A 27,944-nucleotide genomic window follows, 5' to 3' on the forward strand; every position below is an offset into this window, starting at 1 on the left:
TTTTATTCTTCTCTCACAGTTAATTCATAGTATGGCTGAATATAGCTTCTAGTACCATAGGCTGAATATTTGTGTCCTCCCAAAATTTGTATCTTGAAGATAATCGCCAATGTGACGGTATTCGGAGTGGAGCCTTTCCGAGGTTATAAGGGTGGCGCCCTTATGACTGAAATTAATGCTGTTAGGAAGGAGGCCTCAGAGAGATCCCTCACGCTTTCCGCCATTTGAGGTTACAGCAAAAGGACTGCCATCTTTGAGCCAGGAAGAAAGCCTTCACCAAACACCGAATCTGCCAACACCTTGATTTTGGACTTTCCAGACTCCAGAACTATGAGAAATAGATTTCTGCTGTTTTAAGCCATGCAATCTATTTTGTTATAGAAGTCTGAACAGACTAAGACATCTAGGTTAGAAATAACGTCCTTCTTAATTTTGAAGGCATTGCTCCATTGGCTCTGACCTCCTATGTTACCTGGGGAAAGTCTGATTTTCTTGATTGCTGATATTATGTGTGTGAAATCTATTTCACTCTAGAAACTTTTCGGATCTTCTCCTTATCCCTACTGCTTTGCAAATGCTTTGACTTGAATTCCAGCTTGTAATAAAGAATCTGACTCCATTTTTTATATTCAGCAGCTGACAGCTTTCAATCCCCACCCTTCCCTCTTCTCTTCTTGCCCCACATGTAGGCAAAGCAAAAAGCTCCTTCCTTTGGGAAGTTCAAACCATGCAAGCCCCAGCCTATACATGAAAACTCTTACTGCAGTCCTTTCACCTCAATTAAAACCAAAGCCCAAGTCACCATTCCTGCCTCTCTCAGGACATTTTCTGCCCTGCTTGGGAGCCAGGGGCATGGAAGACCTCCTTACATGCACGATAATTCACTTCGTGCCTTCTTGGTTTGTGTGTGGTGTCATCAGTATTAGCATCCAAATCCATTCATGTGCAGAGTGACCACAACACAGATCCACCACTTACTACTTGTTGAATGATCCTGGGTAAATGACATAATCTTGTTCCACCTCAGTTTACCTGTTTGTAAAATGGGGATAATAACAGTACTTATACTGTTTTGAAGATTAAGTGGATTAATACATGTTAAGTGCTTAAAGCAGTGTCTGACACATAGCAAAAATTTAACAAGTGTTAGTTGTTATTGGTGTGAGCCTCTTTTTTATTCAAAGTTTTGGACACTTGTTGAGTTCTTTCAATTCAAGGACTCAGGTTAATTCAGTTATGAGACTTTTTTGGTATCATTACATTTGGGGTGGTCGGATGGCTTAGTCGGTTAGAGTGCAAGCTCTGAACAGGGCTGCCGGTTCAATTTCCGCATGGGATTTTGGGCTGTGCCCCCTGCAACTAAAGATTGAAAACGGTGACTTTACTTGGAGCTGAGCTGCATCCTCCACAAACTAGATTAAAGGACTTGGAGCGGATGGGCCCTGGAGAAACACACTGCTCCCCAATATTCCCCAATAAAAGTAGAAAAAAATTTTAAAAAACAACACAAATTTATATCCTTCCCTCTTTTCTCTACTTCTAGACCATTGCTCACACTTTCTCTCCTATATTCCATCAATTTTTCTTTTTATTTTGCTTTATGGGATATTTCCTTAACTCTACCTTCCAGCTCTTCTGTGGCCTTTATTGTCATTCTCCTTTTTTAAATTAATAGTGGAACCCCTGTTTTTTGTTTGCTTGTTTGGTTCGATTTTTTTGCTGTTGTTGTTGTTTTTTAAGGAGGATGCAGCTCACAGTGGCCCATGTGGTGATCGAACCAGCAACCTTGGGTTATTAGCACCACGCTCTAACTAACTGAGCTAACCAGCCACCCCAGAATCCCTGTTTTTTTACTAGCTATTTGGTCATGCAGACCTTGCACAGGCAGAGATACTCTTCGAGCATCAAGAATGAAAGAAATAGAAGAAATATTTGCAAATTATATATCTGCTTAGGGATTAATATCCAGAATATATACAGAACTCCTAAAACTCAAAAACAAAAAACCCAATTTTAAAATGTGCAAAGGACTTGCATATACATTTCTCCAAAGATCCAAAGATACCATCTTCAAGGATGGAGATTTATCACCATGACAGCAATGGGATGTGGGGAAGGGTTGGTGGACTCCTCTTATCTCCTTCTCTCCAAATGATACCATCCCCTATAAATGTATGACTGGTCATTGTCTCCTATCTGTTCCTTTGGATTCCTATTTATTCTGCCTACCACTACCAAACATCCATATGGCTACCTCCCTCCTTGTCTTTTTGACTTCCATAGTTTCTGATAAAAAGTCTGCTGTAATTCTTATTTTTTCCCCTTCTTTATGAAATGGACATTTTTCTCTGTCTGATTTTAGGATTTTCTATCATTGGTGATATCCAGTAATGTGACATCTCCTCTTCCCATTGCTATCCTGGTAATAAATCTTACCTTTGAAAAGTATTTCTGGTTGTGCAAGGACACCATATGGACCCAAAGAGCCTGTTTTTCAAACTGTGAGATCATGTAAGCCGCTCTCTCACCATACACCTTAGGAAAAAAAGACAGTGGAGCTTATAGGGAAGTTATCTTAGAGACAGATTTTTTTTTTCCTAAAAGAGATTGTTTCTTGTAGGATCCATTTAAATTATTTAATCAGATAAAGCTTAAAACAAGAGCAGGCAATCCTAAAAGGATCTATACCTAATAACACTAGTTGGAAATATATGAAGCAATGTGGCTACTGACCCTGGTGTACAATGTAGTGACGCTTCTTACCAGGCTCCTTTTCACTCTTCATTTTACATTATTCGCAGTCTGTTCAATACTCCTTCCTCAAACAGCTCTTAGACTAACCATTCTACCCAAAATAGCCATTCCCTCAACCACTCCTTAACTATGCTTTATTTTTCTTTGTGGCACTTAATCACAACATAACATTTTACTATTTATTTGTTACTTGTTTATTGTCAGTCTCCTCCACTAGAGAATAAGCACTATGGGTGCATCTTCTTCATTGTCTTATTCATACCATAGACCCAGAGCATATGCTCAATAATATTGAATGAATTTAATTATTTATGTATTTACTTTATATTATTTATATGAAGTATATTTTTAACATAGTTATTCTTATTTAACCTGACGTTATTTAATTGTCTTTTTCATTTTTATCATTTATCCACTCACTGTGCAATCACTTACTAAACCTCTACTTTGTGTTACACATATACAGTTAGCATGAGTGGTAGAGAGAGACAAAGATGTATAAAGTAAGACTTCCATAAAGAAATCCCCATTTCTTGAAGGATAAAATTCAAAATCCTTAGCAAGCAAAGATTAGCCACCTTAAATCCAAGAAGGAAAATAGGTTTTATGTTTTTAAAAGGACTTGAGAATTTAGGTTTGTTTCTAGAAATGTATAAGAGCCCCTCAACTTCCTTCCAGTCCCTCCAAGGAGCCCAACTCCCCAATTTTCCACCAGAGCCAGCTCCTAGCCAGAGTTGCTCAAAGCTCCTCCCTTGGTAGTTGACAGCTGGGGAAATCCCACTAAGGCCCGGCCCCCCCACCTACCTCCTTATTAGACTAAGTGGCTCAACCCGTGGGAGGGGCTGCTGGCTCAGCCAATGGAAGGAAGGGGGTGCGAAAGCCTATGTAAACAAATGCAGAGGGAAAGCACCTTGGGCTCCTCCCCCATGCGGCGGGGCCGGACGCCCAATGCCTTGGCCCAATGCCTATCCAGGACTAGCCCAGCGTCCTTTCAGCCAATAAGAGTCGGTGTCTCCCGCAAGGAGGCGCTCCACCTGGAGGAAAAGAACGAAGGGAGCGAAACGACAGACGTTAACACCAATCAGAAGCTGGGACTTCTGAGGGAGTGGGCGGGAATTACTTCACATTTAGACCAATAAACACAACACGTGCCCTTCTAGGTGACTGAGCGGCATCCACTTCGGTCCAATAGACAAATAGGGCGGTGCCCAGCAACCAATGGCTTGGGTTCGAGGGCGGGGTGAGGAGCCACTGTGCAGTAAGAGGTAACCTGGTGAGTGGTAGCGGCGTTTCTCGGTCCTGTGCCTCACGCTTTGGTACTAGAGGCCAAGAGTGTCCTGGCGACTACGATCTCTGCGGCGACGGCTGAGGCTCTCGGAAGAGCGGCGGAGTACGGTCTGGAGGAGGGGCTTCTGATCAGCCCAGGTGGGCTCGGGCTCCCGGGCTGTCGGGAAGGGGACCCACGAGAAGCGCTGCTCTCCCGGCTTTGGGGGCGCCCTGCGCCTCCCTTTCCACCGCCCTCGGGGCTATGAGGGGTGGCACGCGCCTGCCCGATCTCCTGTGGGGAGGGTAAGCTGGCGGGTCCCGCGTCGCATCAGCTGGGGTGGCCCTCTGCCCTACCTCGAGATCGCTGGGGGTCTTAGTCCTTTTCTACCCGCACAGGCGCGCTATTCCTCTCCCCCCCCAACTTTCCTGAGCCCCCTAATCCCTCCTCTAATAGTCCGACTGAAGTCTTGGGCTTGGGAGTCCCCTCACCACCCCCAGTGCAACACTGCTAGGCAAATTGATCCAGTGCTGCATCCCGGTTTGCCCTTCCCCAGGCGCTAAGGGGGAGGAGCTGTGCACCCCCCACCCCACCCCATTCGCGGGTCCCCTTGCTTTATTTGCGTTTCTTCTGCTTCTTCCACCTCCCCCCTTATTCCAGCCCTCATTCTTAACAGTTAATTTGAGTTAGGGACCTTGGCTACTTCTCTTCTGCCTTCGCTTCCTCGAGTGAACCCTTTACCCCACTCCCACCGCCTAAATTTCTCATGGAAACTAACATTTTCCACTTGCCCCTTCCAAGCACCTGGAAGGTAAACACAAGAAGCAGAATACACTGTACAGGGAGCTTTACAAGGTTGGGGACTTTAATCAGTTTTGTTAATGGTAAACCATTCTTGTCTTACTTAAAAGGGCGTTTGATCATTATATCCTCTCTAGAATCTTTGTTCCAATACATTTATTTTGGTGCTAAATTCTGAAAATGTGGATGAGGAGGATTTAATTTACTGGAAGAAATTAAAAATGTATTATTATTTTCTAAGTAGATAGAATGGGATTATATTTTAAACAGCTTCACTGGGGTGGCAGGAGTTTGCAGTGTAAGTAAGGGCCTGACTACTGTAGTCTGTCATAAATTATAGGACGTGCTTTAGCTGTATAGCAGGATGTGATGTGATGACACCCAGCCTAAGGATAATCTAGCTTTGAATCTGTTTAAAAATAACATTCTCTGTCCCCTTTCACACAGAATTTGTGTTCACCTTCATAGTCTATCAGTTTGGGTTGCAAAAGTGTTGGTTCTAGCCATATGGTTCTAGATAATAGTGCAAACTTTGTTGTGCCTAAATAAAATTATGCTGAGAATTTTATGGGGAAAAAGTAACTCACCATGCTTAGATTTGATAGAGACTTTAGAGTTTTGGAAATGTTTACCTAAGTATTGGACAGTGAGGGTTTTGTTTTGAGGGATGGAGGGAATTGAAGTATTGGGATAAGCCTGATGGGCCCCCTTAGGCTGTGTGTGTATGAGAGAGAGAGTGCACGCAGGAGAGAGGAAATACACGTGTACAAAACCCTGTAGATTCAAACAGGGCTTATTTTCATGACTTTACATAAATTGGAATTGTTTTTTCTAGTTCTCAGTGGTGAATTGTAAGCAGTGAGTTTAATATCATGTCCACTGTATTTTGGCCAGAATCTTGCAAGCTTTTGTGAAAAATTCTTACTGTTTTCCTTATCCTACTTGTGACATATATATCAGTATGCTTCCTCGTATTTTGCTGTGGTAAGACTGTGTCTTGTATAGAAAGAAAGAAATCCAGCAGAGTGAATTAAAAGGAATCTCTACTATGAGGAGGCAGCATTGTCTGATGGAACATATGTTTGAGTCCTGTTAATAAGTCACACTAAAAAGAGGAAGATCTTAAAGCTATTCCAACAAATGCCATGTTTGGAACAATAAAAGGAATTTATAACAGAATTATTAGCAGTCATCAAAGACTAGTCCTGTACAAATTGCAAATCTATGAGTCTGTCACTATTGTGAGTTGCTATAAGGCTGCAGTTAGAAACCAAGGTTATCTGTGTACAGTCTTTTCAGGTGTATTTGTACTTATAATTACTTGTTTGCAAATTTAAAGGACTATAGTTATGATTTCTTCCTAGAGCCCTTTCCTTTAAGGAGTTCACAGTTTAATGGAAGGGAGACCTACAAACCAAGAACTAAATGCAAAGGGAGAGATTCTGCGGTACAGGTGATTACAGGGCCCAGAGTAGCACTTGGCCTGGGGTCAGCACCCCCGTCTCCTCTCCTGCTGCTCTAGACTTTGTGAAGTGCCATTTCCTGTGTATTTCACACAGCTAGGCCTGCCTCTCTAACTGCTGTTCTCTCCTTGAAGACTTTTTCCACATCTAATGTACCCGGTGAGGTCCTATTTCAAAATCTTCTTGAAGCTTGCCACCGGCCTCCACTCCATCCAAATAATTGTTTTTTTATCTTTCTGTTATTTCGTTATAAATAATTACAGTTGGTTCTCATTATTCACAGTAATATAGTCTATAAAGACACCTAGCTCACTAATTAGCAAATACTGAACCATTGCTCCTAGGGAAAATATGTATGTACATACATACATGTCTCATATAGATTATTATCTTAAATCTTAAATACAGCTCATCCTGGAAGATCCTATTTCCTTCCTTCCTTCCTTCCTTCCTCCCTTCCTTCCTCCCTCCCTCCCTCCCTCCCTCCCTCCCTTCCTTCCTTCCTTCCTTTCTTTCTTTCTCACAAAAGAAAAACAGGTTCAGAAGTGCTAAGTGACTCATGTGAGGCCTCTCCCTGACAGGGCCAGAGTTAGGATTCAAACCCAGTCTTGCTGGCCCCCGTCAGCGTCTTGCACTACATTGCACTGCCCCCTACTGTCCATGGCCTTTAGTCCTCTCTGTACGAGAGCTGAAGGAAAGCAGAGCACTGCCTTGGCCGCCTTAGCTGGGAATGGGAGGGCTAACTCCAAATTTTTGCCATTCTGTGCATTTCTGAAATACCGCAAAAGTACCACGAGTATTGATTTTGGGATTACAAATAAATTTTAGCAAGTAGGCAAAGTCTCAAATACGGGATCCACAAATAATTAGGATCAACCATACTTGTAAATGAGTCCTGGAATCTGTTTCACGGTAACCCTTTCCCCGTCCACTGTAGATTCCTTAGCTTCTTTGAGAATTCGTTCACTTACTCATTTATTCAACAAGTTTTTATTAAATACTTACTATAAATCAAGCTCTGTTTAGACTGTTGAACAAACTCCTGCGCTTATAGATGTTATATTTAAGTAAGAGGGACAGACAGCTAACAGGGGAAAGGTCCACGTTGGAATTCTCGGTTACCTTGACCGGGTGAAACCTAGTGCACCCCCTCGTGCTTCACATCCCCTAACACACTGACTTCCAGAACATTTCTTTTCTGCTCTGTGCGTAAACACTTCCTTTTGAGCGTCTCCATTGACCTTTGTCAACCTCCACTTCCCATTACTTGATTTTGAGGCCATTTACCTATGTAAATGGGAGGATATTTTAGAAAAATCAGGCTGACACGGCCTTTGATTTCTGGCTTTGTCATCTACCAACTTAGTGACTTTGGTCAAACTGTTAAACTTTTAAGCCTCTTTCCAAATTTCAGAAGTGGTGATATGATGATTAGGTCCTTGTGGGTAGCAAGGAAGAGGTGTACCCATACTCCGTTTGATGATGATGGTTTATGTAACCTTGAATGGGAAATCATCTCAGCAGCCATATTGTCCCTTGGCCTTGGTGCTTTCAAAACTTTATAGAACAATAACTTAGCAGTTATTGTTAGAGTAGGAGTTGAGCTCTGGAGACCTGCTTTCTTTCATTTTATTTACCCAACAATTGTATGTCCCAAGATAAGAGTATCTGAATGGATTGGATTGTCACCTTCTAAAATGGAGGACCTGGGCAGAATTTTGAGCCAAGCCATATCCTAGGTGATCTCCCTCAAGTTCAGCGTGTCCTTAGTCAGGGCTCCGAGTCCTGGTCCAGTCTTTTGTGGCCAAAGAAGCAGAAGTGCTTTCATGCGTTATCTGTCCTGCAGGCTATAGTATATACAAAAAGAACGCCTTGGAGACAGTTTCTTCAGAAGACAACTGAGGCTATCAGTCCTTTGCGCTTCCTGGACTTTTGTCCAATTCAAATACCTATCTAACGTGATCCTAGATAATGTTTACTAAAGCACCTCACAAAATAATTGAGACGTCACAATATTCCATAAATCTTCCTTTTGGTGTTGCATTTAATATAGTGTGGTTATTTGTTCGTATGGCTGTCTTCCTTCCCAGACTAGGAGCTCCATGAGGCTGAATCCACATCTGCATCCTTCTGTTCTTGGCACTTAGTTCAGTGCTTGATATATAGTAATAGAAGCACAAATACATGACTTGAGGCATTTCTAAGTCTTCCTGAAAGGATGGGAGGATAGACATAAAGGTTTCCTAGAGGAGGTATTGTTTAAGCTGGTTCTTAAAGGACGAATACAAATGTCGTCCAGGTGAAGAAAACCTTGAGACAGCATTTTAAGCAAAGTCCGGCAGGTGCAAAGGCACAGAGATATGAAAAAATAATGGTTACTGCACATTCCTAGTAGATTAAAAAAAAAAAAAAAAGCAAGCGAACAAAAATCACCTAAGGAAAAACCTATGAGTGGGCTTTGCCACAGGGTGTGCCACAACTGAGTTAACGTGACCCCAGCTGCTCAGATATGGAGGTGAGCTGTAGGGAGAAAGCACAACATTCTCACGTCATGTTGGCAGGGTATCAATAACAGCTTAGAAATACAACTAGTGAACTCTGGGAACTGTTACGCTGTAGTGAAATTATTTACTACATACTTCATCAGGAAGCTCATCTATGTCCCATACTGTTCAAGGTGCTGCAAATATAATCGAACTTGATTCTCAAAGAGCTCATAAGCTAGCAAGGAGACGGATGAACTGATTTATCATGTGATAAGGGAGGTAATGTATGAATAAAATGCTATCTAAATAAGGAGAAAGAAGTAGTAATATATGAAGCACTGAGGGAAGATTTCTCAAATGAAGTGATAATTGAGCTAGGCTTTGGTGGGGGGAAGGAGTTCAATAGACTGAAATTAGGGACTTTTGGAAGAATTATTTTTGTGGTAGGAAAGATTTAAGAATTACCCATTTTTGCCAGATGTGTTACAGGTTTCAATTAATAGTTACATGTATTCAAACAGTTTCTCTGAACAGAAAATGTGAAGAGTTGTGCCATAGTAGAATTTTGTGCCAGAATAAACTGGTTTAACCAAAGGTTTCTGTAATGCGGGACTTCTCTACAGCCTTTCTTATATTAACGTCCATTGTGTATTGTGGATCTCGAAAAGAGTACATGGAATTTAACCTTGGCTTGTCCTCTCCCTGCCCCCACAGCATACTGAAACATCTTTTGGAACAGAATTATTAATAGATGAGATGTAGTTTGAAGAATGATGAATTAAAACATATTTTTACCAAACCATGATTTATCAGTGGTCTCCATGTGTGTTGTAAAATAACCTGTATAATCTTATAGGAATGAAGGAGAGACATTTGGAGAGAAGGGATATATTCTAACCAAGTTATTGTCATCTTAGTCAATAAGTCCCAAAGTTAAAAAAAAAAAAGTTATACAATGAACCCCACGCCCCGAAAAGTGTGGCTTATTCATATTTTGAAATTCCATAAGGTGATTGGAGATACTCCTGGGTATTGCAAAACCAGAGCAGAAGGGGACACAGGCAAAGGTTGTCTTGAAAGTGAGAATTCCAACTTGAGAGGATGCTACTTTTATTATGCATTTATTTTAGGCCATATTTTGCCAGTTAGATGTTTTATTTAGGAACATACTAAAAAATCCATGCCCTCTTCTGACTCTGGAGTTTTGTGGGTTGTATGCCAATGTTCTCCTTTCAGTTAGATCTGATTATATAAACATTAGGGACTGAGGCCTTATACTGGGTAATTTTAATTTGTCAATTCTGATTATGTGATTAACTCCTGAGGAATTGTTAAAATTGAGGAAGCGAGGATCATGATTTTGATAGCTCACTGAATCTGAAGACAGAAAATGTAGACTTGAAATTTGTCTCTGCCAGCTTTCTATTTGAATGACCTTGGGCACAACTACCTAACCATCTGTTGCCTCTATTTCCATTTTGATAAAATGAAGATATGTAGGGTTAGTGAAGAGTTAAATAATGCACGTAAACATACTTTATAACTCTGAAGCACTACACAAATATAAGACAGACTGAAGGAATGTATCCAGCTTAATTTGAATCAACATTTTTAGTTTTTAAATTTATATTACAGAAATAGTATATAACATTAGAAAGCATAGATGGATAAAAGAGGAGGAAACTACAAAGCCCTCCATGGATTCATCATACTGAGACAATGGTTAACATTTTGATGAATGTGTTTTATACTTTCTATGCATGTTCTTGGCTATATACACATATGTGCATTTTTTATAGAAATGGGTTTATCTTGGGTGTTTTATTTTTTTTTTTTTAAGATTTATTATTTTTTTTATTGGGGAAGGGAAACAGGACTTTATTGGGGAACAGTGTGTACTTCCAGGACTTTTTTCCAAGTCAAGTTGTTGTCCTTTCAATCTTAGTTGTGGAGGGCGCAGCTCAGCTCCAGGTCCAGTTGATGTTGATAGTTGCAGTGGGTGCATCCATTGCGAGATTGCAGGAATTGAACTGGCAACTTTGTGGTTTAGAGCCCGGCGCTCCAACCAACTGAGCCATCAGGGAGGCAGCTCACCTCAAGGTGCCGTGTTCAATCTTAGTTGCAGGGGGCGGAGCCCACCATCCCCTGCAGGACTCGAGGAGTTGAACCAGCAACCTTGCGGTTGAGAGCCCACTGGCCCATGTGGGAATCGAACCGGCAGCCTTCGGGGAGTTAGGCGCACCGAGCTCCAACCGCCTGAGCCACCAGGCAGCCCTTGGGTGTTTTATTTAGTCATTTTACTTTTATAATAAAGACAGATCTCCTAAGAGTACCATTGCTTGGTTCAAGGAATTGTTAAGTTTTTTGCTACATATTGCTGTATATAATAACTAGAAAAGGAGCTACCTTCTCAGCCCGGTGAACATGTGACCTAGTGGTAACTTAATATCCTGAACCAACTACTTCAGAAGCCTAATCAAAGACATACTCAAAAATGAACTTGATGTATATACATGGTTATGCTTGCCATTATTTGTACTAGCATGATAGGAATGACGCCAGTGTTTGTCAAGAAGGAAATGGCTAAATAAACTTTGGTACATCCAAACCATGGACTATTGTATAGTTGTAAAAGAGAGTGAGAAAGTTCTACGTACTCATATAAAAGAGTTTTAAGATGTGATTTTTGCAAAAGGACTAAGGTATAGAACAGTGTGTTTAGTATGCTACTTTTTGTGTTGAGAAAGAAAGGTCGAATAAAAATATACTTTCACATTTGCTTACAATTGAAAAAAGCAATTCTAAAATGTTATATAAGAAGTGAAAATGGGGGCCGGCCCGGTGGCTCAGGCGGTTAGAGCTCCGTGCTCCTAACTCCGAAGGCTGCCGGTTCGATTCCAACAGGCCAGTGGGCTCTCAACCACAAGGTTGCAACTAAGATTGAACACGGCACCTTGAGCTGAGCTGCCGCTGAGCTCCCAGATGGCTCAGTTGGTTGGAGTGCGTCCTCTCAACGACAAGGTTGCCGGTTCAATGCCCGCAAGGGATGGTGGGCTGTGCCCCCTGCAACTAGAAAACGGCAACTGGACCTGGAGCTGAGCTGCGCCCTCCACAACTAAGACTGAAAGGACAACAACTTGACTTGGAAAAAAGTCCTGGAAGTACACACTGTTCCCCAATAAAGTCCTGTTCCCCTTCCCCAATAAAATCTTTAAAAAAAAAGAAAAGAAGTGAAAATGGGATTTCACCATATGACTTTATATATATATATTTAAAATTTTTTGAATCATGTGTTTGTATTACTTTTTCAAAAAATGAGTGAATGAATGAATTAATGAATGAATGAGGGTATAAGAAAGAAGATAAAAGGATATGAGGGGTTGCCCATCTTTTGAATATATAACAACAGTAGCAAAGATTGAAAGAGTGGCCCCAGGAAGGGGTTGGCAGCCTTCTCTTCTTCTTTTACACAATTATGTATATTCAAAAAATACTTTGAGAACAATAAAACAATTTAAAACGTTTCCAAATGGCAGTCCCCATTTCTTCAATAGCTGCTTTCTTTTTCACATTCACTTGTAGTATGTTTTTCATATGCATACTATTGTAATCACACTTTTCATGTTTTAAAACTTAACCTAATGATAGTTTTTCCGTGTTTTACCACAGAACCTTTAAAAGAAAATTGAAGGTAGAGCAGTGTTGTCTAGTACACATCCCCAAAACGGGCTGATATTATCTCAAGAAGCAGGTAGGCAAGCCTGTAGTATGTGACACATACATGATGAAAAAGAAAAAGGTTTAAATATATATAAATGAAAATAACATTTCTCCCTGATTATAAAAGAAACCATGTTCTCTTTTGTAATTATTCAGAAAACAAAATATTTTTAAAAATCTTTAATTTTGCCACTCCAAACATTGTAGTTGTTTGCTTTCTAGACTTTTTTTATGCATATAAACATTTTTTAAAGTAGAATCATAATACATAGTCTTTTTCACTTACTATATTTTGGGAATATTTCCATAGCAGTATATATATCCTAGCATCATTTTTAACAGCAGGACATATATTGTTAACTAACCATTGCCACCCCTGTGGTGAAATTCCTTGTACATGCATGTTAGCAGACTTGAGCAAGTATTTCTGGAATTCCTAGAAGTAGGATTTCTTGAGGAAAAGAATATAAAATTTTAGCGCTTTTAATATAAATGTTCAAGTTGTCTTGTAGAAAATTCCTTCCGTTTAGACTCCCACCCACAATTGAGTGAGAACTCTACTTTCCCCCCTAAGTTTGTCATTTTTGCTGATCTTGAAGCAGAAAATCGTACTGTTTACATTTATATTTCTTTGATTTCTAGTGCCTTTGAATCTTATATATTCTTATTGGCCATTTTTATTCTTGTGAGAATTGCCTGTTTCTGCCTATTTTCTATTGAAGCATTTGTCTTTCTAAGAGGAATTGTTTTTAAAGATTTCCTTATAGGCTAAGGCTATAAAGCTTTTAGTTGTCTTTGAGATTGCAGACACTTTCCTCCAGAAAGTAATTTGCTATTTGTCTTTGTTTTTGTTATCTTGCTGAATGAAAGCATTTTTTTTCCCTGTACTATATTCACATGTATCAATTTGGTTTTCTTCTTTGAATTCTCACTTTGGTGGTTTGTTAAGAAAGACTCTCCGCCCATCCCAAAGTTAAAAATACTTATTTCAACATTGTGTTTTTGTTTTAACCTTAATGTGTATGTAACTGATTTTAAACCTAAGTCTGTATGTAACTGATTTTTTTTTTGGTAACTGATTTTTGTGAGAAGGTAGGCAGTTCGTTTTTTATTTGCCCTCCCACCTTCAATTTTGAATGGCTAACTAGTTAGTTGTCCCAGTGGTTTTTCTTTCTCCACTATTTGAAATTCAATTTATAAACAAAATTCCTGTTTCTGGGCTTTCTGTTCCATTGATGTGTTTATTTCTATTCTCATTCAACCCTATTTTAATTAATTTTACATTTCTCTATTCTTTTTTTAAAAATTCTGTTGACTATTCTTATGCAGTTATTAATCCACCTAAAATTATAATCAATTTGTGAAGTTTTTGAAAAACTCTCTTTGGAGTTTGTATCATAATTTAACAAAGACTGTGGATTAATTTGGGAAGAGTTAATATTTTATAATATGTCCATCCATTTATTTGAGTCATTTTAAATGTTTTGCAGTAAATTGTTTTATGTTCTATACATTTATTAGGTTTATTCTGAAGAATTTTAGATTTGTGTGTGTGTGGTACTATAATTTGGGTCTTTTTTTCTTTTATCTTTTCTAACTTGTTGTTGGTTTATACAAAAGCTATTTATTTTGTATGTTTATCTTGCAACCAGTCTTGTTACTAAGTTCTCTTACTGTTTCTAATAGTTTTTGGTTGATTCTTAGTCTCGCTGAAAAGTAAAAATTGTATTGGTAAAGGATAACCTTGCCTCTTCCTGTCTAATAGTTTATATCTCTTACCTTGTGTTCTTGATAGATTGCATTGTATAGGAGCATTCAAAGGTACACAGTGGTCATGATAGTACACGTTCCTAATTTTTTTCCTGTCTAATGGGAATACACTGAAGGTTTGGGACAGAGAGATGCTTATGTGAGCACACCGATTATATTATCATAAGCTTAATTTTATTCCTTTTTAAAATATTGTATTCCTTTTTAAAATAATTTTTTAAATGGATGCTGATTTTATTAAACACATTTTTAGCAAATAGTGAGATGCTTGTGCAGTTTTTTTCCCCCTGCCTCATATAATAAAATACAGTTTTATATATCTTAATTTTAGACCACCTTGCATTTCCTTTTTGATTAAAGTGTTTTTGTTTTGTTTTTAAATAAACTGCTTGATTTTATTTGCTCGTGTTTTATTTGAACTTATATGTTTGGATACAGAAATAGGTCTGTGGTTTTCTTTTGTGCTATTTTTGTTCTTCTTTAATGTGTTGAGCTACCTGTGTACTAATCATTAGAACACTCTCTCCATTTCTTGGTGTTCTGAAACAGTTGCATAGGAACTATCTGCTTTTCAAAAATAGGTGGTGTGTGGACTACAGACTGGCCTTGCTCAACATTTAAAATGCCACAACCTCAGGGAAGTAAGGCTTAACATAGAGAATTTAGTGTAAGCAAGAGCAGAACAGAATGTTACTATCTACTAAGAGCTGATTTTTGTTTCATAGTGGCGTTCTTGGTGTCTTTTTATTACCTAGGCTAGTACTGAGGTATTACACGCATCATCTGAGGGCTTACAAGGCCTTTGTTGTATTATTGAACAGATGTAACTTCAGAGGGTGCCAAAAAAGTATCCACATGTTAAGAAAGGAAAAAACGGTATTAAAATTGTAATACTCAATATATACCGATAACAAAAGATGAATACAAGTCTTGTGTATACATTTTTTTTGCACCCCTCGTATTTAGGTCTGTAGCCTTGCACATCCACAAAATGTGCCTATCAGGGCTCTGCTTTATTCTCAAGGAAAGCAAGAAGTTATGCAGTAAAACTTTGCCTCGCTAGAAGCTTTTGAAGAATGGGGTATTCTGGTTTAATTTTATTAACTTGGAAGTATCCACATGTTAAGAAAGGGGTCCTATGCTTGAACTCCCTGTTGAATGCAATTCTAAGGTGGAACAAATAATTCCACTTCTTTAGTAAGTTTGATGTATTCAGACCTCATTGATGTTTTATTATAGAATTCCCAGAGTGTCGGAGGCTGACATTTATAAAGATCCTTTTTTAGAACTTCAGATGTAAGAGAATGTAAGTAGTATTGTATGAAATCCAGCTGGATGGGGACTGATGCCTAAGTATACATTTCAGATGCAATTTCTCATTGCACCTTGTTTTCTTATTTAACTCATAAAAATGAAACACATTGAATTGAGAGTAGGATTTGTGAGATTATGTCTTTTAATTGGATGTTTTTATTTCATATCAAATAGAATATACAGTACCTATTGCTGGCTTTCGACCTACAGAAGGAAACACATTTTTCTACTTGCTGTATACCAGTGGTTCTCAAACTTGAGCATGCTTCAGAATCACCTGGAGATCTTATTACTACACAGATAGCTGGATTCCACCCAGAATTTCTGATTAAACAGGTGTGGGGTGGGGCCTGAGGATTTGCATTTCTAGGAAGTTCCCATCCCAGGCGATATTTTGCTGCTGGGCCAGGGACTATATTTTGAGAACTATTGCTGTAGACTCACTGTAAATACCAGAAATCTGGGTCTCGACGAAAGCTGGGAGTGTAATTTGGTCTGGGAGTATAAGAAGTGCACAGGTTATGGAGCAAGTCATGAAAGATTCAGCCTTCTGCTGTCGGTAGAGTGTTGAGTTCAGGTAATTAGCGATACACAGTGACAACACAATTCTCCTTTCATGATTGTAAGTCCTAGCCAAATGTCAAGTGAGAAATTCCGTGTTATTTGCAAGGCGTAGGGACCAGGGAGTTCTGATCAAATAGGATTTAGGGATTAATCCCATGAAAACAGGGGTTATTTATATGTCCCTTCCATCTCCACCACCACTTATCATTTAGCCTTGCTTTACAAGGGTCCGGTAATTTTTTTAACGGAAAAAGAAGTTTGAGTGCTTATTAAATTGGAAGTTTTGTGTCTTTAAAAGATACACATATTTTTTAAATATCCAGACTTCCCGGAATGTTAATGTAGTTGTGGAAAGACTGAGAATAAACAATAAATATGTTTTTTAAAAGCAAGTCATATAATATATTAGAAGATAATACATATTATTGAAAAAATGTAGGTATAAATACTATATATCTGGGCAAACCAGCAAGAAATCCTGGTGCTCCTTCCTTTGGCACTGACATCGAGTTCAAGCCATACGATCCCAGGTCTTTAGAAGGAAACCTTCACCACACCTCCACCTTCTAAGTCCAGTAAAAGCCAAGACTAGTCACCCCTCCTTGCTCTCTCAAGACATTTTTAGACATGTTTGGCTTAAGCCTCCCCTCATTATGTTAGTAATCAGTCTCTTCATCGCCTTTTGATATTTGTGTGATATCATCAATTTTGAGATCCTAACTGTTTTGGATAGGGGTCCATTTCTTCTCTGAGGAGTGAACGTAACACCTGTGATCAACCGGGGACGTATTCAAATCTCTCACATTTATGACTCACTTTCATTTCAGGCACGTTAGGCGTTCTAGGTCCTTATGAATATCTGTGATGTTTCTTCTATACTACTAACCATGAGCAAGACAGTCTGATTGTGTTTAACTGAATTATATCCTAGTAGAAGCTATCTTCTACTCTTTGTACCACCTCAGATTATATTTGGTAGTGTTATCAAATCAATTCCTTTGAAGAGGACTACAGAATGTGCCAAACAATGGAAAACTTGCAATGTAAACTTCTAAATATACACCCATCTTTTAATAGCTAATAGCTACTAACATAGCCTTTGCTTCCAAAGAAATATTAACATAACCGGACATTTGTAATTTGCCCATTTCCTCCTCAATCCCCTGAAATGGCAGACACAAACAGGAATTTATCAGATGCCTGATTAGACCTAAGCTTTGTTTTGTTTGTTTTCTTTTCCCCTGTGGCTGAAGAATGAGACACTTCCATGAAAATTGATGTCCCTTTTAACATATCCCAAGCTAGATCACTTCTGTCTTAAATAATCCCATGGATTTCAACAGTCCATTTTTAGAGAGTTGCAGAAGTTGTACAGAGATTTCCCCTGTATTCCTTACTCTGTCTCTTCCAGTGTTAACATCTTGTAAAATCATAGTGCAGTATCAAAAAGGAATACTCGTCTCGAGGTGGCTTCTTCTGTACGTCCTCACTTGTAGAGCTTCAGTTCAGCTGGATTTCAGGTGATTCTCAATGATGGTTGTTCTGTAGTTTAGCTGTAATTTTGATGTGGTCGTGAGAGGAGGCAAACACAGCATTTACCTACTCCGCCATCTTGACCGGAAATCTAAAAGATATTAACTATGCTTATTCTTAAGATTTTTTAAAACAGTAACTTAAGAAAATAAGACAAACTTTTTCCAAAAAAAAAAAAAATCACTGGAATTTTCTTACTGGAATGTTGGAGAATATACTCTGCTGCATAAAACATCAGATATGCTATTTTTAATTGTTTCAGTGATTTGTCATTGTTTTCTTGTAATTCTTGTAATTCCTCTGCAACTGAAAACTGAAGGCCAAAATCATAGATCTGGCATAGAAGTTAGAGATAGGAGACAGCTATGAAGGAATAGTTAGATGTGTACACACGCACACACACACACACACACAATACACATGCACACACATATTTATTTATTTATTTATTTATTTATTTATTTATTTATTTATTTATGCTAAAGACAAATATACACACCTGTTCTGAACTTAGACATCATATAGAACCTTTGAGTTGAAGAGAAAGCAAACTCTGGAAGCCACACCTTTTCACAGAGAAGTTTTGCTTCAACAGGTTTTTCTCGCTTGTCTGCCTCATCTGTTGTTCCACTCGAACAGCCTCAGTTTTCAAGTTGCTCAGCTGGCCCAGCATTGACTATCGGAAGAATTGCAAACAGTGGGTTGAGCAGACTCCCTACTTTGAAACATTCCCGTTTTGCTCCTTTTTCTCCTCAGAGAAGACCTTGGGTGAGGAAAAGAAGAATAGAACTAGGTCCTACAGACTTAGAGCAGTGCTTCTCAAGCTTGGCTGCACTTCAAAAACAATTTCCAAGAATGATTAGATCAGAGATACTCAATCTTTAGGTTTTCACAGACCAGTAAATTTTCAAAAATATTTTGAGGATAACATAAGATTACAATTTTTTTTAACTACGTAAAGATGGTAAAAACATCCTTATTAATATCATTTTCTAAAAGGATATTTTAACACCAAAAAACACAGGAAGGCCTTAATTCCAAGCAAAAGACAATTCTTTAAATTGAATAAATTTAACTTCATGAAAAACACTATGTGGTCCCAATTTTTCTTATTTCACCATGGTCCCAATTTTTCCTATTTCACCACAGGCTGGTGAAAATTCCCTTGGGACAAGCACCAGTATAGTCAGAGACATACAGCTCAGCTGGTTACATAAAATTACTTCAGAAAGTCATTAAAAATGCAGAGTCCCAGGCTCCATGCTAGGAGTTCATGATTCAGAATGTCTGGGAAGGAGGTCCCTAAATCTATATTGTGTTTTCGAAAGCTTTCTAGTCACAAGTTTGAACATTTCTGGTAGAGAATATGGTTTATTTTGATTTAAATACACTAGCTAGCATGTCGTGTAACCTTGTTCATATTTTCTTTTCAAAGACCTAGTCTTGTTGAATAGCATTTTCCTTCAGCCTGATTCCCTCACTCCCATTAGCAATATTTGAGAAAAATCAGAGTTTAATAGCACAAATGTAAGAGTGTAGGGTAATGGATAAGAGTATCGATTTTGGGGACAGAAGGGCCTAAACTTAAGCCTCGATTCTGGCACTTACTAGGCACTTACTCGTACCTTAGGCAAGGTGTTTAATAAATCTCTGAATGATGGAGAATTCATGTGAAAAGCTGGGATAATGACAGCACCTATCTCCTAGGATTGTTGTGAAGATTAAAAGAGAGAATGTTAGTGAAATGCTTAGAAGTGCTGTTATTTTATTCTTACCTTTTCCCCTTGTATTTGGGTAGATTACTTGTTTGCTCTTTATAACTCAAGTGTCCTATGGTGCCCTCTCTTTCTGTTAGAGGTCTGGGTAAATTTGCTTCAAATACTTTCCCTATCCATGACCTACTTTTCCAATTCAGTTCCGCCTTTGCAATTTAGACATCAAAGCCTGCCTCTTCAGTGGTTTCCACACCAAAAAAATCCATAGCTTCCTAAGCTTTAGATGTTCCTAGTAATTTTACTGAAAATGGAAGGTCTTAGGGTAGAGACTACATTTTTAGTGTGAGACCTTTCACTATCTGAAATGTACCACTCTTGACTCATTTTTTTCTTCTTTACTCTGTGCCTCCATTAGCCCGGGAAATGTTCCCCTTCATCCCATGGAACAGTTCTATTCTTACCCTGGTCCCTCAAGGACTCTCTTTCTACCCCAAATTAATTTTCAAGGAGTTTCTCCCACCCATAGTGGTACCCCTCCTGAAAAGACTTCTGGTGAATACAGTTTTCTCTACCTCATTACATATGTATAGAGATTGCTTGGCTGCCCTCTCTCCACTTTGTTGCGGTAAACAATCCTTTTTTATCAGGAAGATAGCAGATAAAATGAACATATGGTCCCTTTTGGTGATTTTTCTTGGGATCCATGGATTTCTTCCAGTTTAGATAACTCCACGGTGGCAAGCTTTTATGCCTATCCTGCAGCTCATGAAGACAATGTTATAGTTACCTGGTGTTATTAAATGCTAAAATAGTAAACAAGAACGTATAAAAAAATTTTCATAGAATAGAAGTAGTTTTATTCCCCTCAAGAGTAATTGAACCTATCAACAACAGATTCCTGAGTGACGTGTCACTGGCTGGGGAGAACTGTTCATACTCAACCTCGAGCGCTTGGCTGCAGATCCCAGCCCCTAAGGGCATGGGCTTCCTTCCTAGGAAATGAGATTTAGAATGCAGCATTCTAGAAGTGGCAGTGAGTCACCAAATTATTTATTGAGGACCTACTGGGTATACAGAGGCCTGCTAGAAGCTGTAAGACTTGACTCTTGCCTCAAGAAACTTCTAAGGTTATAAATAGATTATTCCCAAAACAAATAATGTATATACGTATAACATATACACTGGAATATATGTATAATCAAATGGGGGGTGAGTGGGAGAGACCTCAGGCAGAGATTGTATTCGGGCTTCTGTAGCAGCATTTCTGATATTATTATGCATTTAAGAAACAAGTTGAACTATTATCAGATCAGTCTAAGACATTTGGAGGCCTTTGTTATTGAGAAAAGTTACACATATTTCACATGTAATAATTTGCCCATAGGAATGTTTTTGATTAGTGTTATCTGCTAAAGACTCCACGTCCCGGTACTTCCCGGTAAGAGCATCTATCGTTTCGGAGCTGGCTATGAAGAAGTCAAGGTCCCTGAGATGACCACCATTCAGTGTTAGACTTGGAGGACAATGGATGGCCTTTACCTGTGGGAGTGGAACTTGAGGGCAGGTCTGGGTACAGAGAGCTTGCCAGTGACTGGGCTTTGGAAGTGCCTTCAAATGATTTATGGAGTGCATTTTGTGTCCTGTGCATTTCCAATGGGATAATAGTAATGCCATGGAACATCCTTGAGGCGTGGTTTCTAAAAGTTGGTGGGTTGGTAATAGATGTTAGATTACAAATGTAATAATAAAGGCAGTTAATTAATTAGGGAAATGCTTGGTAGTTAAACAGGACTTCTCAGAGCAGTGAATTTTTTTTTCCCCCAAAGAGCATTCACGAGACTGGTGTCTTGTAGAACACTAATTTGGGAGCTGCTCATAGAGGAAGTAGGGTAATTGGGATTTGGACTGTTCCACGTAGAGTTTGCCACTGTATTGGAGGAATTATCCTTAGTCTTTAATCTTTCTATAATCAGAAGCACCTACAATAGTTAACAAGCAAAAATACAAATGTTGGGCGTTGGCTTAGTTATAATAAATCTTAATATCTGAATGGCATGTGGGAAAGCGTCCAGGTCATTCTGATGTACTCTATAGAGACTGAGAACCACTGAATAGAAATGTGCCTTCTCCATACTTGCTAAATGCAAGCCTTACCCTACGTATGCTATGTATGCTTACTCCTGAGTACGCTTCTATTTTGTATTCTTGGCTCTGGTCTAGAGGCTAGACTATTGCAGTAATTAAGTTCAGTGTTGTCATTCTTCCCGGAGTGTCTGTATCCAGATTTTCAGAGTCCACTTCATCAGGAGGTCAAATTTATAGGTCAGGATAGGACACATTTTAAATAGTAGAAAAGAGATGGTGTTCTATCATCTTTCTAATCTGACAGCCTTCAGTTTAAGTTAGAAGATGCTTCTATTTGTAATTTCCTTTTGTTGTTAATGTATTTTAGTATCAGGGAATTCAAATGATTTTCCTCTCGACTTGTCAGCTAATAAGCTGTTGAAAGCTTCTTGTCAGCTTCTAATTGTAGATAAGTTCGTTTTTCTGTGTGCTTAACAGGGGCATTGACATTCTATTTGCAAGCACTTTTCTTGCATCAAATGGAACATAACTAATGGAGCATTTGTGTGTTGAGGTCAATATAGGAAAGCTTAGCAGGGTGATGACTCCTTGTTTTGTATAGACCTGTAAAGTCTATACAGCTTCTCTGAGAACAAAGGACATAGAAATAGAGGGGACAAGATCATTGTAATTAGAGATTGACCTGGAATTTAAAAAATCTCTATACACATATCCTACCTGTCCTCCCCACCTCACCCTCCATAAAAGCTGAACTACTTATCCTGCCTCATTTTCGACTTTGATCTTCCACCAAATGATGGATAAAGCTTATTTACTTTGTAAAACAAGGAGACAGAAATTGTTTTAGTGCAAAGTATAACATGGCACAAAATTATGTTCTACATGAATTTAAACGGCGTTATAAAATTATTTCTTGTACTGCTTATGTAGCTTTAAAATGTGTGTGTGTGTGTGTGTGTGTGTGTGTGTGTGTGTGTGTCCACATAGGACCCTGTGAAACATTAGAAGAAGAAACAAAAAGGAAGTCAAGGTTGGACTTTGGAAGGTTTACCCAGCAGCTGTCCAGGCAGGGAGACTTCCATGTGGGGATGTAAGCATTGCCGCCAACGGGGAGGTGAACACTCCTGCTGTGGAGTAAGGACGTTTCACGTGGCTTCCTAATGGACCAAATCTCTCTCAATGCTCTTCTTCCCTCAGCTCTGACTTCATGCCCACCATGTAACTATTACTAATTAAGAATCCCAGGAGTTTAGATTTTGAATCGCGGGAATGTATTAGCTATTCAAAACAATAAACAAATAAGTGCCCCCTCCTTGCCTTCCCGTGGCCAACACTCTCAGTTATTCCTTCCTTCGCCTGTATGTGTAGCCTCTCCCTCTTCACTAGACCATTTCTGTGGTCATTGAAACATGCTTTAGACTCTCCAGTCTTTAAAAATGAAGTTTCCAGGGACCTCTCACCCCTCCAGTTTCTGTCCATTCCTGTCCCATTCTTTGGCAGCTGGACTCTTTGAAAGAATGATCTAATACTTCCCATCACCTGCAAGTCATACCGCCTCCATTTGGATTTTACCCTCGTTTCTCTATACTTCTTGAGGTATCAGGGTACGTGTTGCTTGCCCAGGGAAACCTTTCCTACCCATCCCCCACTCCTGGACTTAATTGGATCCTCCTGCTGTTTTCTAATAAACACTGTTACCTCTCCTTTTATAATTATTCTTAATTATCTGCTTGTCTTTCTACTGTGAGAATGTAAAGACGACCAGGGCAAAGACTGTGTAGCCTGTCAAAGCACAGTGCATAGGAGAGACAGGTTCTTGGATATCAATGAGTGCATCTAGATATCCTAAGAATGGACAAAAGCTGAAGCTCGTGGGAGTATATTTGAAGTAAAATAAAATTTAAAACTTTTATCCACAATATTTAACTTAAAAAATGGCATTAACCAGACTGAAGTTAATAATACTATAGGAAACAGAATAGTACAGACTAGTTCTTATATCCGCTGCTCAATAGACTTTTTCCAGGTAATTCAAGTCAAAAGTTCCAAATCTCATTTAGATTCAAAGAATAGCTAGTTTTTGCTATGCGCCTGTTGGATCTGAAAGTTATGGGTGTTCCAAGTGTTGAACTGATGAAACATGTATTCTAGAAATATCCTAGATACATTAAAAGTCTTGAAGTTCTTTATGGCTGGGCACTGAGACCCCTATTTCAAGCCAGGTATTTCAGACACGAAACCTTGACTATAGTAAAATGGTAAATCAAATGCTTGGCAGGCTTTAGCACCTCTATTTTGACTATGAATAGGGCTACGTGCTTTCCCATATTCAACCAAAACAATGACTGTTATTTTCCATTTTCAGCATGTTTGCTATGTATGTGAGAGAAAGTAAGGTAGAGGGAATATAAGTTTCAAATAGTTCTTATATTTCATAATGTAACATAGGCACAGACCAGACATAAACTCCTTTGTCTACCGTTGAGGACTAATTCTAAAGAACTTCTCAAGCAATGATCTATTTCAAACTGCACACTTGCCCTCTCCATAAGAGGAAAGATGTGGCAACTGGTAGTTTGTGTGGCAGAGCTAGTTGTGATTGTTTATTAAATATCTGTATTAGTTATCTGTTACTATGTAACAACTTACCCCAAAGCTTAGCAGGTTGAAACAACAAACATTTATTATCTCACAGTTTCTGTGGGTCAGGCATCTGGGAGCTGTTTCGCTGGGTGCCTCTACCTCAGAGTCTCTCGTTAAATTACAATGAAGCTGTCAGCTGAAGGCTCGACTGGGGGAAGATGAACTTCTAAGCTCACTCACGCGGTTGTTAACAGTTCTCAATTCCTTGTCACATGGGCCTCTCCATAGCATAGCTGACACAGGTCAGCCATTCCGATTTGTGTTGCTTCTTATGTAACCAAGCATTTCCCCCATCTCTGGAAGCTTTGGGGTATTTTCTTTGTCTCCACTACACTATAGTATGATCATGATGTGCCTTGGTGTGAGGATCAAGTGAAATAATGAACGTGAAAGGCCAAAATAGGATGGTTAGAGAAACACTGCTCTCAGAGGGCAAGCCTGGTAGCGCGAGCGGGACAGGGGCAGGGAACAAAAAGACAATGTTACATGAAATTCTGGAAGTAGGGAAGTTACGGGCAATGATGCTGTCTTATCTGGTGTCTTCTCCAAGTGGGAAGGTATTCCCCAAAAGCCTTACCTTGTAGTTACCAGTCTCCATCAAAATCTCCCCATTCCCACCCCACTACAAAAGTCAAGGGGCATATTAAGCAGGAGTTCAGGATCACCCAGTAGGCCCACAAACCACTGTTGTTCTTGAACTAACCCAGCGAATCAGGTTGCTTAACCCCTGAATCCAGCACCTCATTTGGTTTTATCATAGCACTGCCTGGATGATTTTTTAAAGTGAGTCTGGACAAATTATGTGCCTTAATCAGAACACGGTTGTGAAAGTACTTTATAAATTGTTAAACACTATACAAATTAAGTTGTTGAATTTCTGCTATTTAGAGAAACCAAGCTTTCAAATTGTGTGGAAAACACAGGTAGGATGGTATAAAATAACAACACCATATAGTCTACTGTAAGAGAACCACTCTCCTTGTATTGGCAACCCCATACCTCAGTGTTTTCAACTTCTCTAAAATGTTTACGTTAAATTGGGTAACATTCCTATGTTGAGATTACGGTAATTTTCCATTCCCTTTCTCATGAACGAGTGCATCCTGCAATTTGCTTTCTGCTCTGCTGTGCTCTTGAATTAGGAAGCTTATTTTGTTCTTCCTCTGCCTTCCCTCTTTCCTTATAGCCATGTGCACTCAGGATTCACTTTTTGGGCAAAAGCAGATATTTTAGGAAACTGAACTCTGATTCTCTGTGGATGATTTCTATGTCAATAAGGACAAATCACTGTGCTGGTTATAAACAACTGCGAAATGAGTCCTTGGAAATGTAATACTATACAACCTGCTACCCAGCAAGGAGCGGGACCTTTAAGAGTTTCTGTGCTGAGGAAGACCCACTTCCTTATGCAGTTGCCCTGGCATTTAGAGCAGACTTGCGTCTATCATTGTTATGCTGCAAATGGAGGTGGTAAAAATAAAGAACTGGTTCCCTCCCTTCTACAGCTTTTTGGAGTTATTGTGGAGCTGGATTTGGAATACTAAAGCAACCTTTATAATACAGAAACATTGAAAACACCCCAAAAGACAGTATGGCTATATTAACATAGAAATGAGAAAAAGCAAATGATGGCGCATCATGCTATTACTGAATGGATACTTGGGGAACGTGTGTATGTGTGTCTATGTATCTGCATACACATAGGGGAAGTTAGGAAGGTTATATGCACCACATTGTGAATCATTCTTAACTCTGGTTGGTTAGACCACTGGTGACCTTAGTTTTCTCCTTTTTGCTTATCACTACAGTGAACATCCATTATTTTTTGAAATATGTTCTAAAGAAAACCAAGCTTGAGAATCGGAACGAGGGGCAGTTCCTTACAATGTTCATTAAGGACACATTTTCTTTACCTATTCAAACATTAATGTAACCATGTGATCTTCATTAGGTTCTAGAAACTACAGAAATTGGCTTGAAAAGATTCCACCACCATCACGACCCCCTACTTGCCTAGAAAGGCTAACTAACCCTAGACATTTTTTTTTTTTAATTTTAACTCATAAGGAATTGTACATCTGTATAGTTGATAACTGCAAGCTATGGTTAGTTTTATAACACGTACAGACTAGCAGTTTCTGTTAATCTATAGTTAATAACTTTGATTTAGAACTTCTGAAGTTTCTGGAAGAATCTGGAACATACAGGTTTTCATCTCCTTGATCCTTGTAACATTTTATCCTTTCTTTTGCTTCTGTTTAGCTTCTATCATAATGAATGGATCCAGTGTGGTGAATGCATCGCCCAGTGTGAAATCCAAAGAGGACCAGGGGTTAAGTGGGCACGATGAGAAGGAAAACCCATTTGCGGAGTATATGTGGATGGAGAATGAAGAAGATTTCAACAGACAGGTAAAAAAGAAGTGGAAAGACAATGATACGTGTAACTCAAAGCTATAATATTTTACTGTCAGCCTATTACAAAAGAAATGGCTTTGTTCGCTTTAGAATAACTTAAAAACACATGGAGGCCAGCTTTCACTTTTCCCAGTGGGCTTTCAAAGTAGAATTGGGATTAAGGATAAAAATTTGAACATGGAAAGGCTTGGTTTCAAATTATCATTTGCAGCTATCCTTTTCTTTTACTATCCCTCAAATCTGTATTTACAGTTTGGTTTTTTTTCCCTCCCCTTCTTCTGCCTCCTGCCCAATCCAATTCCAGCCGTTGTTTCTCAGACTAGTTGTGTAGGACACAGCTCCCTGGCCCATGCTTGCGCTGCCCCCAGGTGAGGCAGTCGGTCTCTGGTCATTGGTTGGCCACTCACGCTGGCCACTGGCTGCTCCTGGCAGGACACAGCAGCACAGCTCCAGGGAGAGCTGTTGTTCACAATCTTAGCTGTAGAGGGCGCAGTTCACTGGCCCATGTGGGAATCGAACCCTGCCACCTCCGCGTTAGGCGCATAGTGCTCCAACCACCTGAGTCACCCGGTTATAGTTTTGAATGATGATGTTTTGAAATATTGAGATGACCAAGAAGCATGGTAAGAGACCAGACAGTACTTCGGGGGAAGATACTGATATTTTTCCTCCACATTGATTAAAAAAGGATCTAATGCCATGGTGATCTGGTGTAGACTTCTGGGAAACAGCAGCTTTGTGCGGACAGGCCAGCCTGGCATGCCCCAGATAGGAACTCAGGGACTGGCAAAAGGTGAGCCCGATAGAGAAGTTAGGTGGGAGAAGGCTAGCCTGCTTCAGCAAAGATTCAGCAGTAATTCATTGTCTTCTATCTCTGTGACATTAACGGCGCAAGGTACCACCACACAGCCTCTTCCATTTTGCTCTGCCACCCCCAGGGCATTTATCAGCTGAGTAGCGCAAGTCTAGCCACTGGGAAAGGGAGAGAACTGAAGGCTGAGGCAGGGGATCTCCTTTTAACCAAGTGATGCAAAGTGCTCCCATCCCATCTGAGGACGTTACATGATGAATAGGTACATGGCCATACCCAGCATGGGAGATGGGAAATATGGTTTTCACTGAACAGCCTGGTGCTGTGGGAAGAAGAAAACAAACTTGGGGTGGGGAGGGAGGGCAGCCAGCAGTTTCCACTTCCAAGTGGCTCACTGTGTCGGGATTTGTGTGAGTAGCACATAGACCATGCTTCCGTCACACCTCTGTGCCCAGGTAACCATTTTTGAGGATTGTGCCTGTGAATAAGGGTAGATTTAATAAGGGGGAACACACTGTAACACTCTTGGGGAGAGTCAGGGCAGATCTTGAGCAGTCATGTTAAATCTTGTAGCGTGAAAATATTTTGTGGTTATTGTTATTTT

General features: G+C 39.5%; 1 protein-coding gene across 1 annotated transcript in view; it reads left to right on the forward strand.

The window, feature by feature from the left end:
- The first annotated feature begins 4,005 nt into the window (after nt 1–4,005).
- Nucleotides 4,006–27,944, forward strand: part of PAIP2B (poly(A) binding protein interacting protein 2B) — a 31,867-nt gene continuing 7,928 nt past the window's right edge. The window contains exons 1-2 of the mRNA XM_033125246.1: nt 4,006–4,179; nt 26,375–26,523. Of these exons, the coding sequence (XP_032981137.1) occupies nt 26,386–26,523 (138 nt within the window). The 5' untranslated portion in view covers nt 4,006–4,179; nt 26,375–26,385. The remainder of the gene's footprint in view (nt 4,180–26,374; nt 26,524–27,944) is intronic.

Source organism: Rhinolophus ferrumequinum, chromosome 13 (assembly GCF_004115265.2).
Source record: "Rhinolophus ferrumequinum isolate MPI-CBG mRhiFer1 chromosome 13, mRhiFer1_v1.p, whole genome shotgun sequence".
Classification (NCBI taxonomy): domain Eukaryota; kingdom Metazoa; phylum Chordata; class Mammalia; order Chiroptera; family Rhinolophidae; genus Rhinolophus; species Rhinolophus ferrumequinum.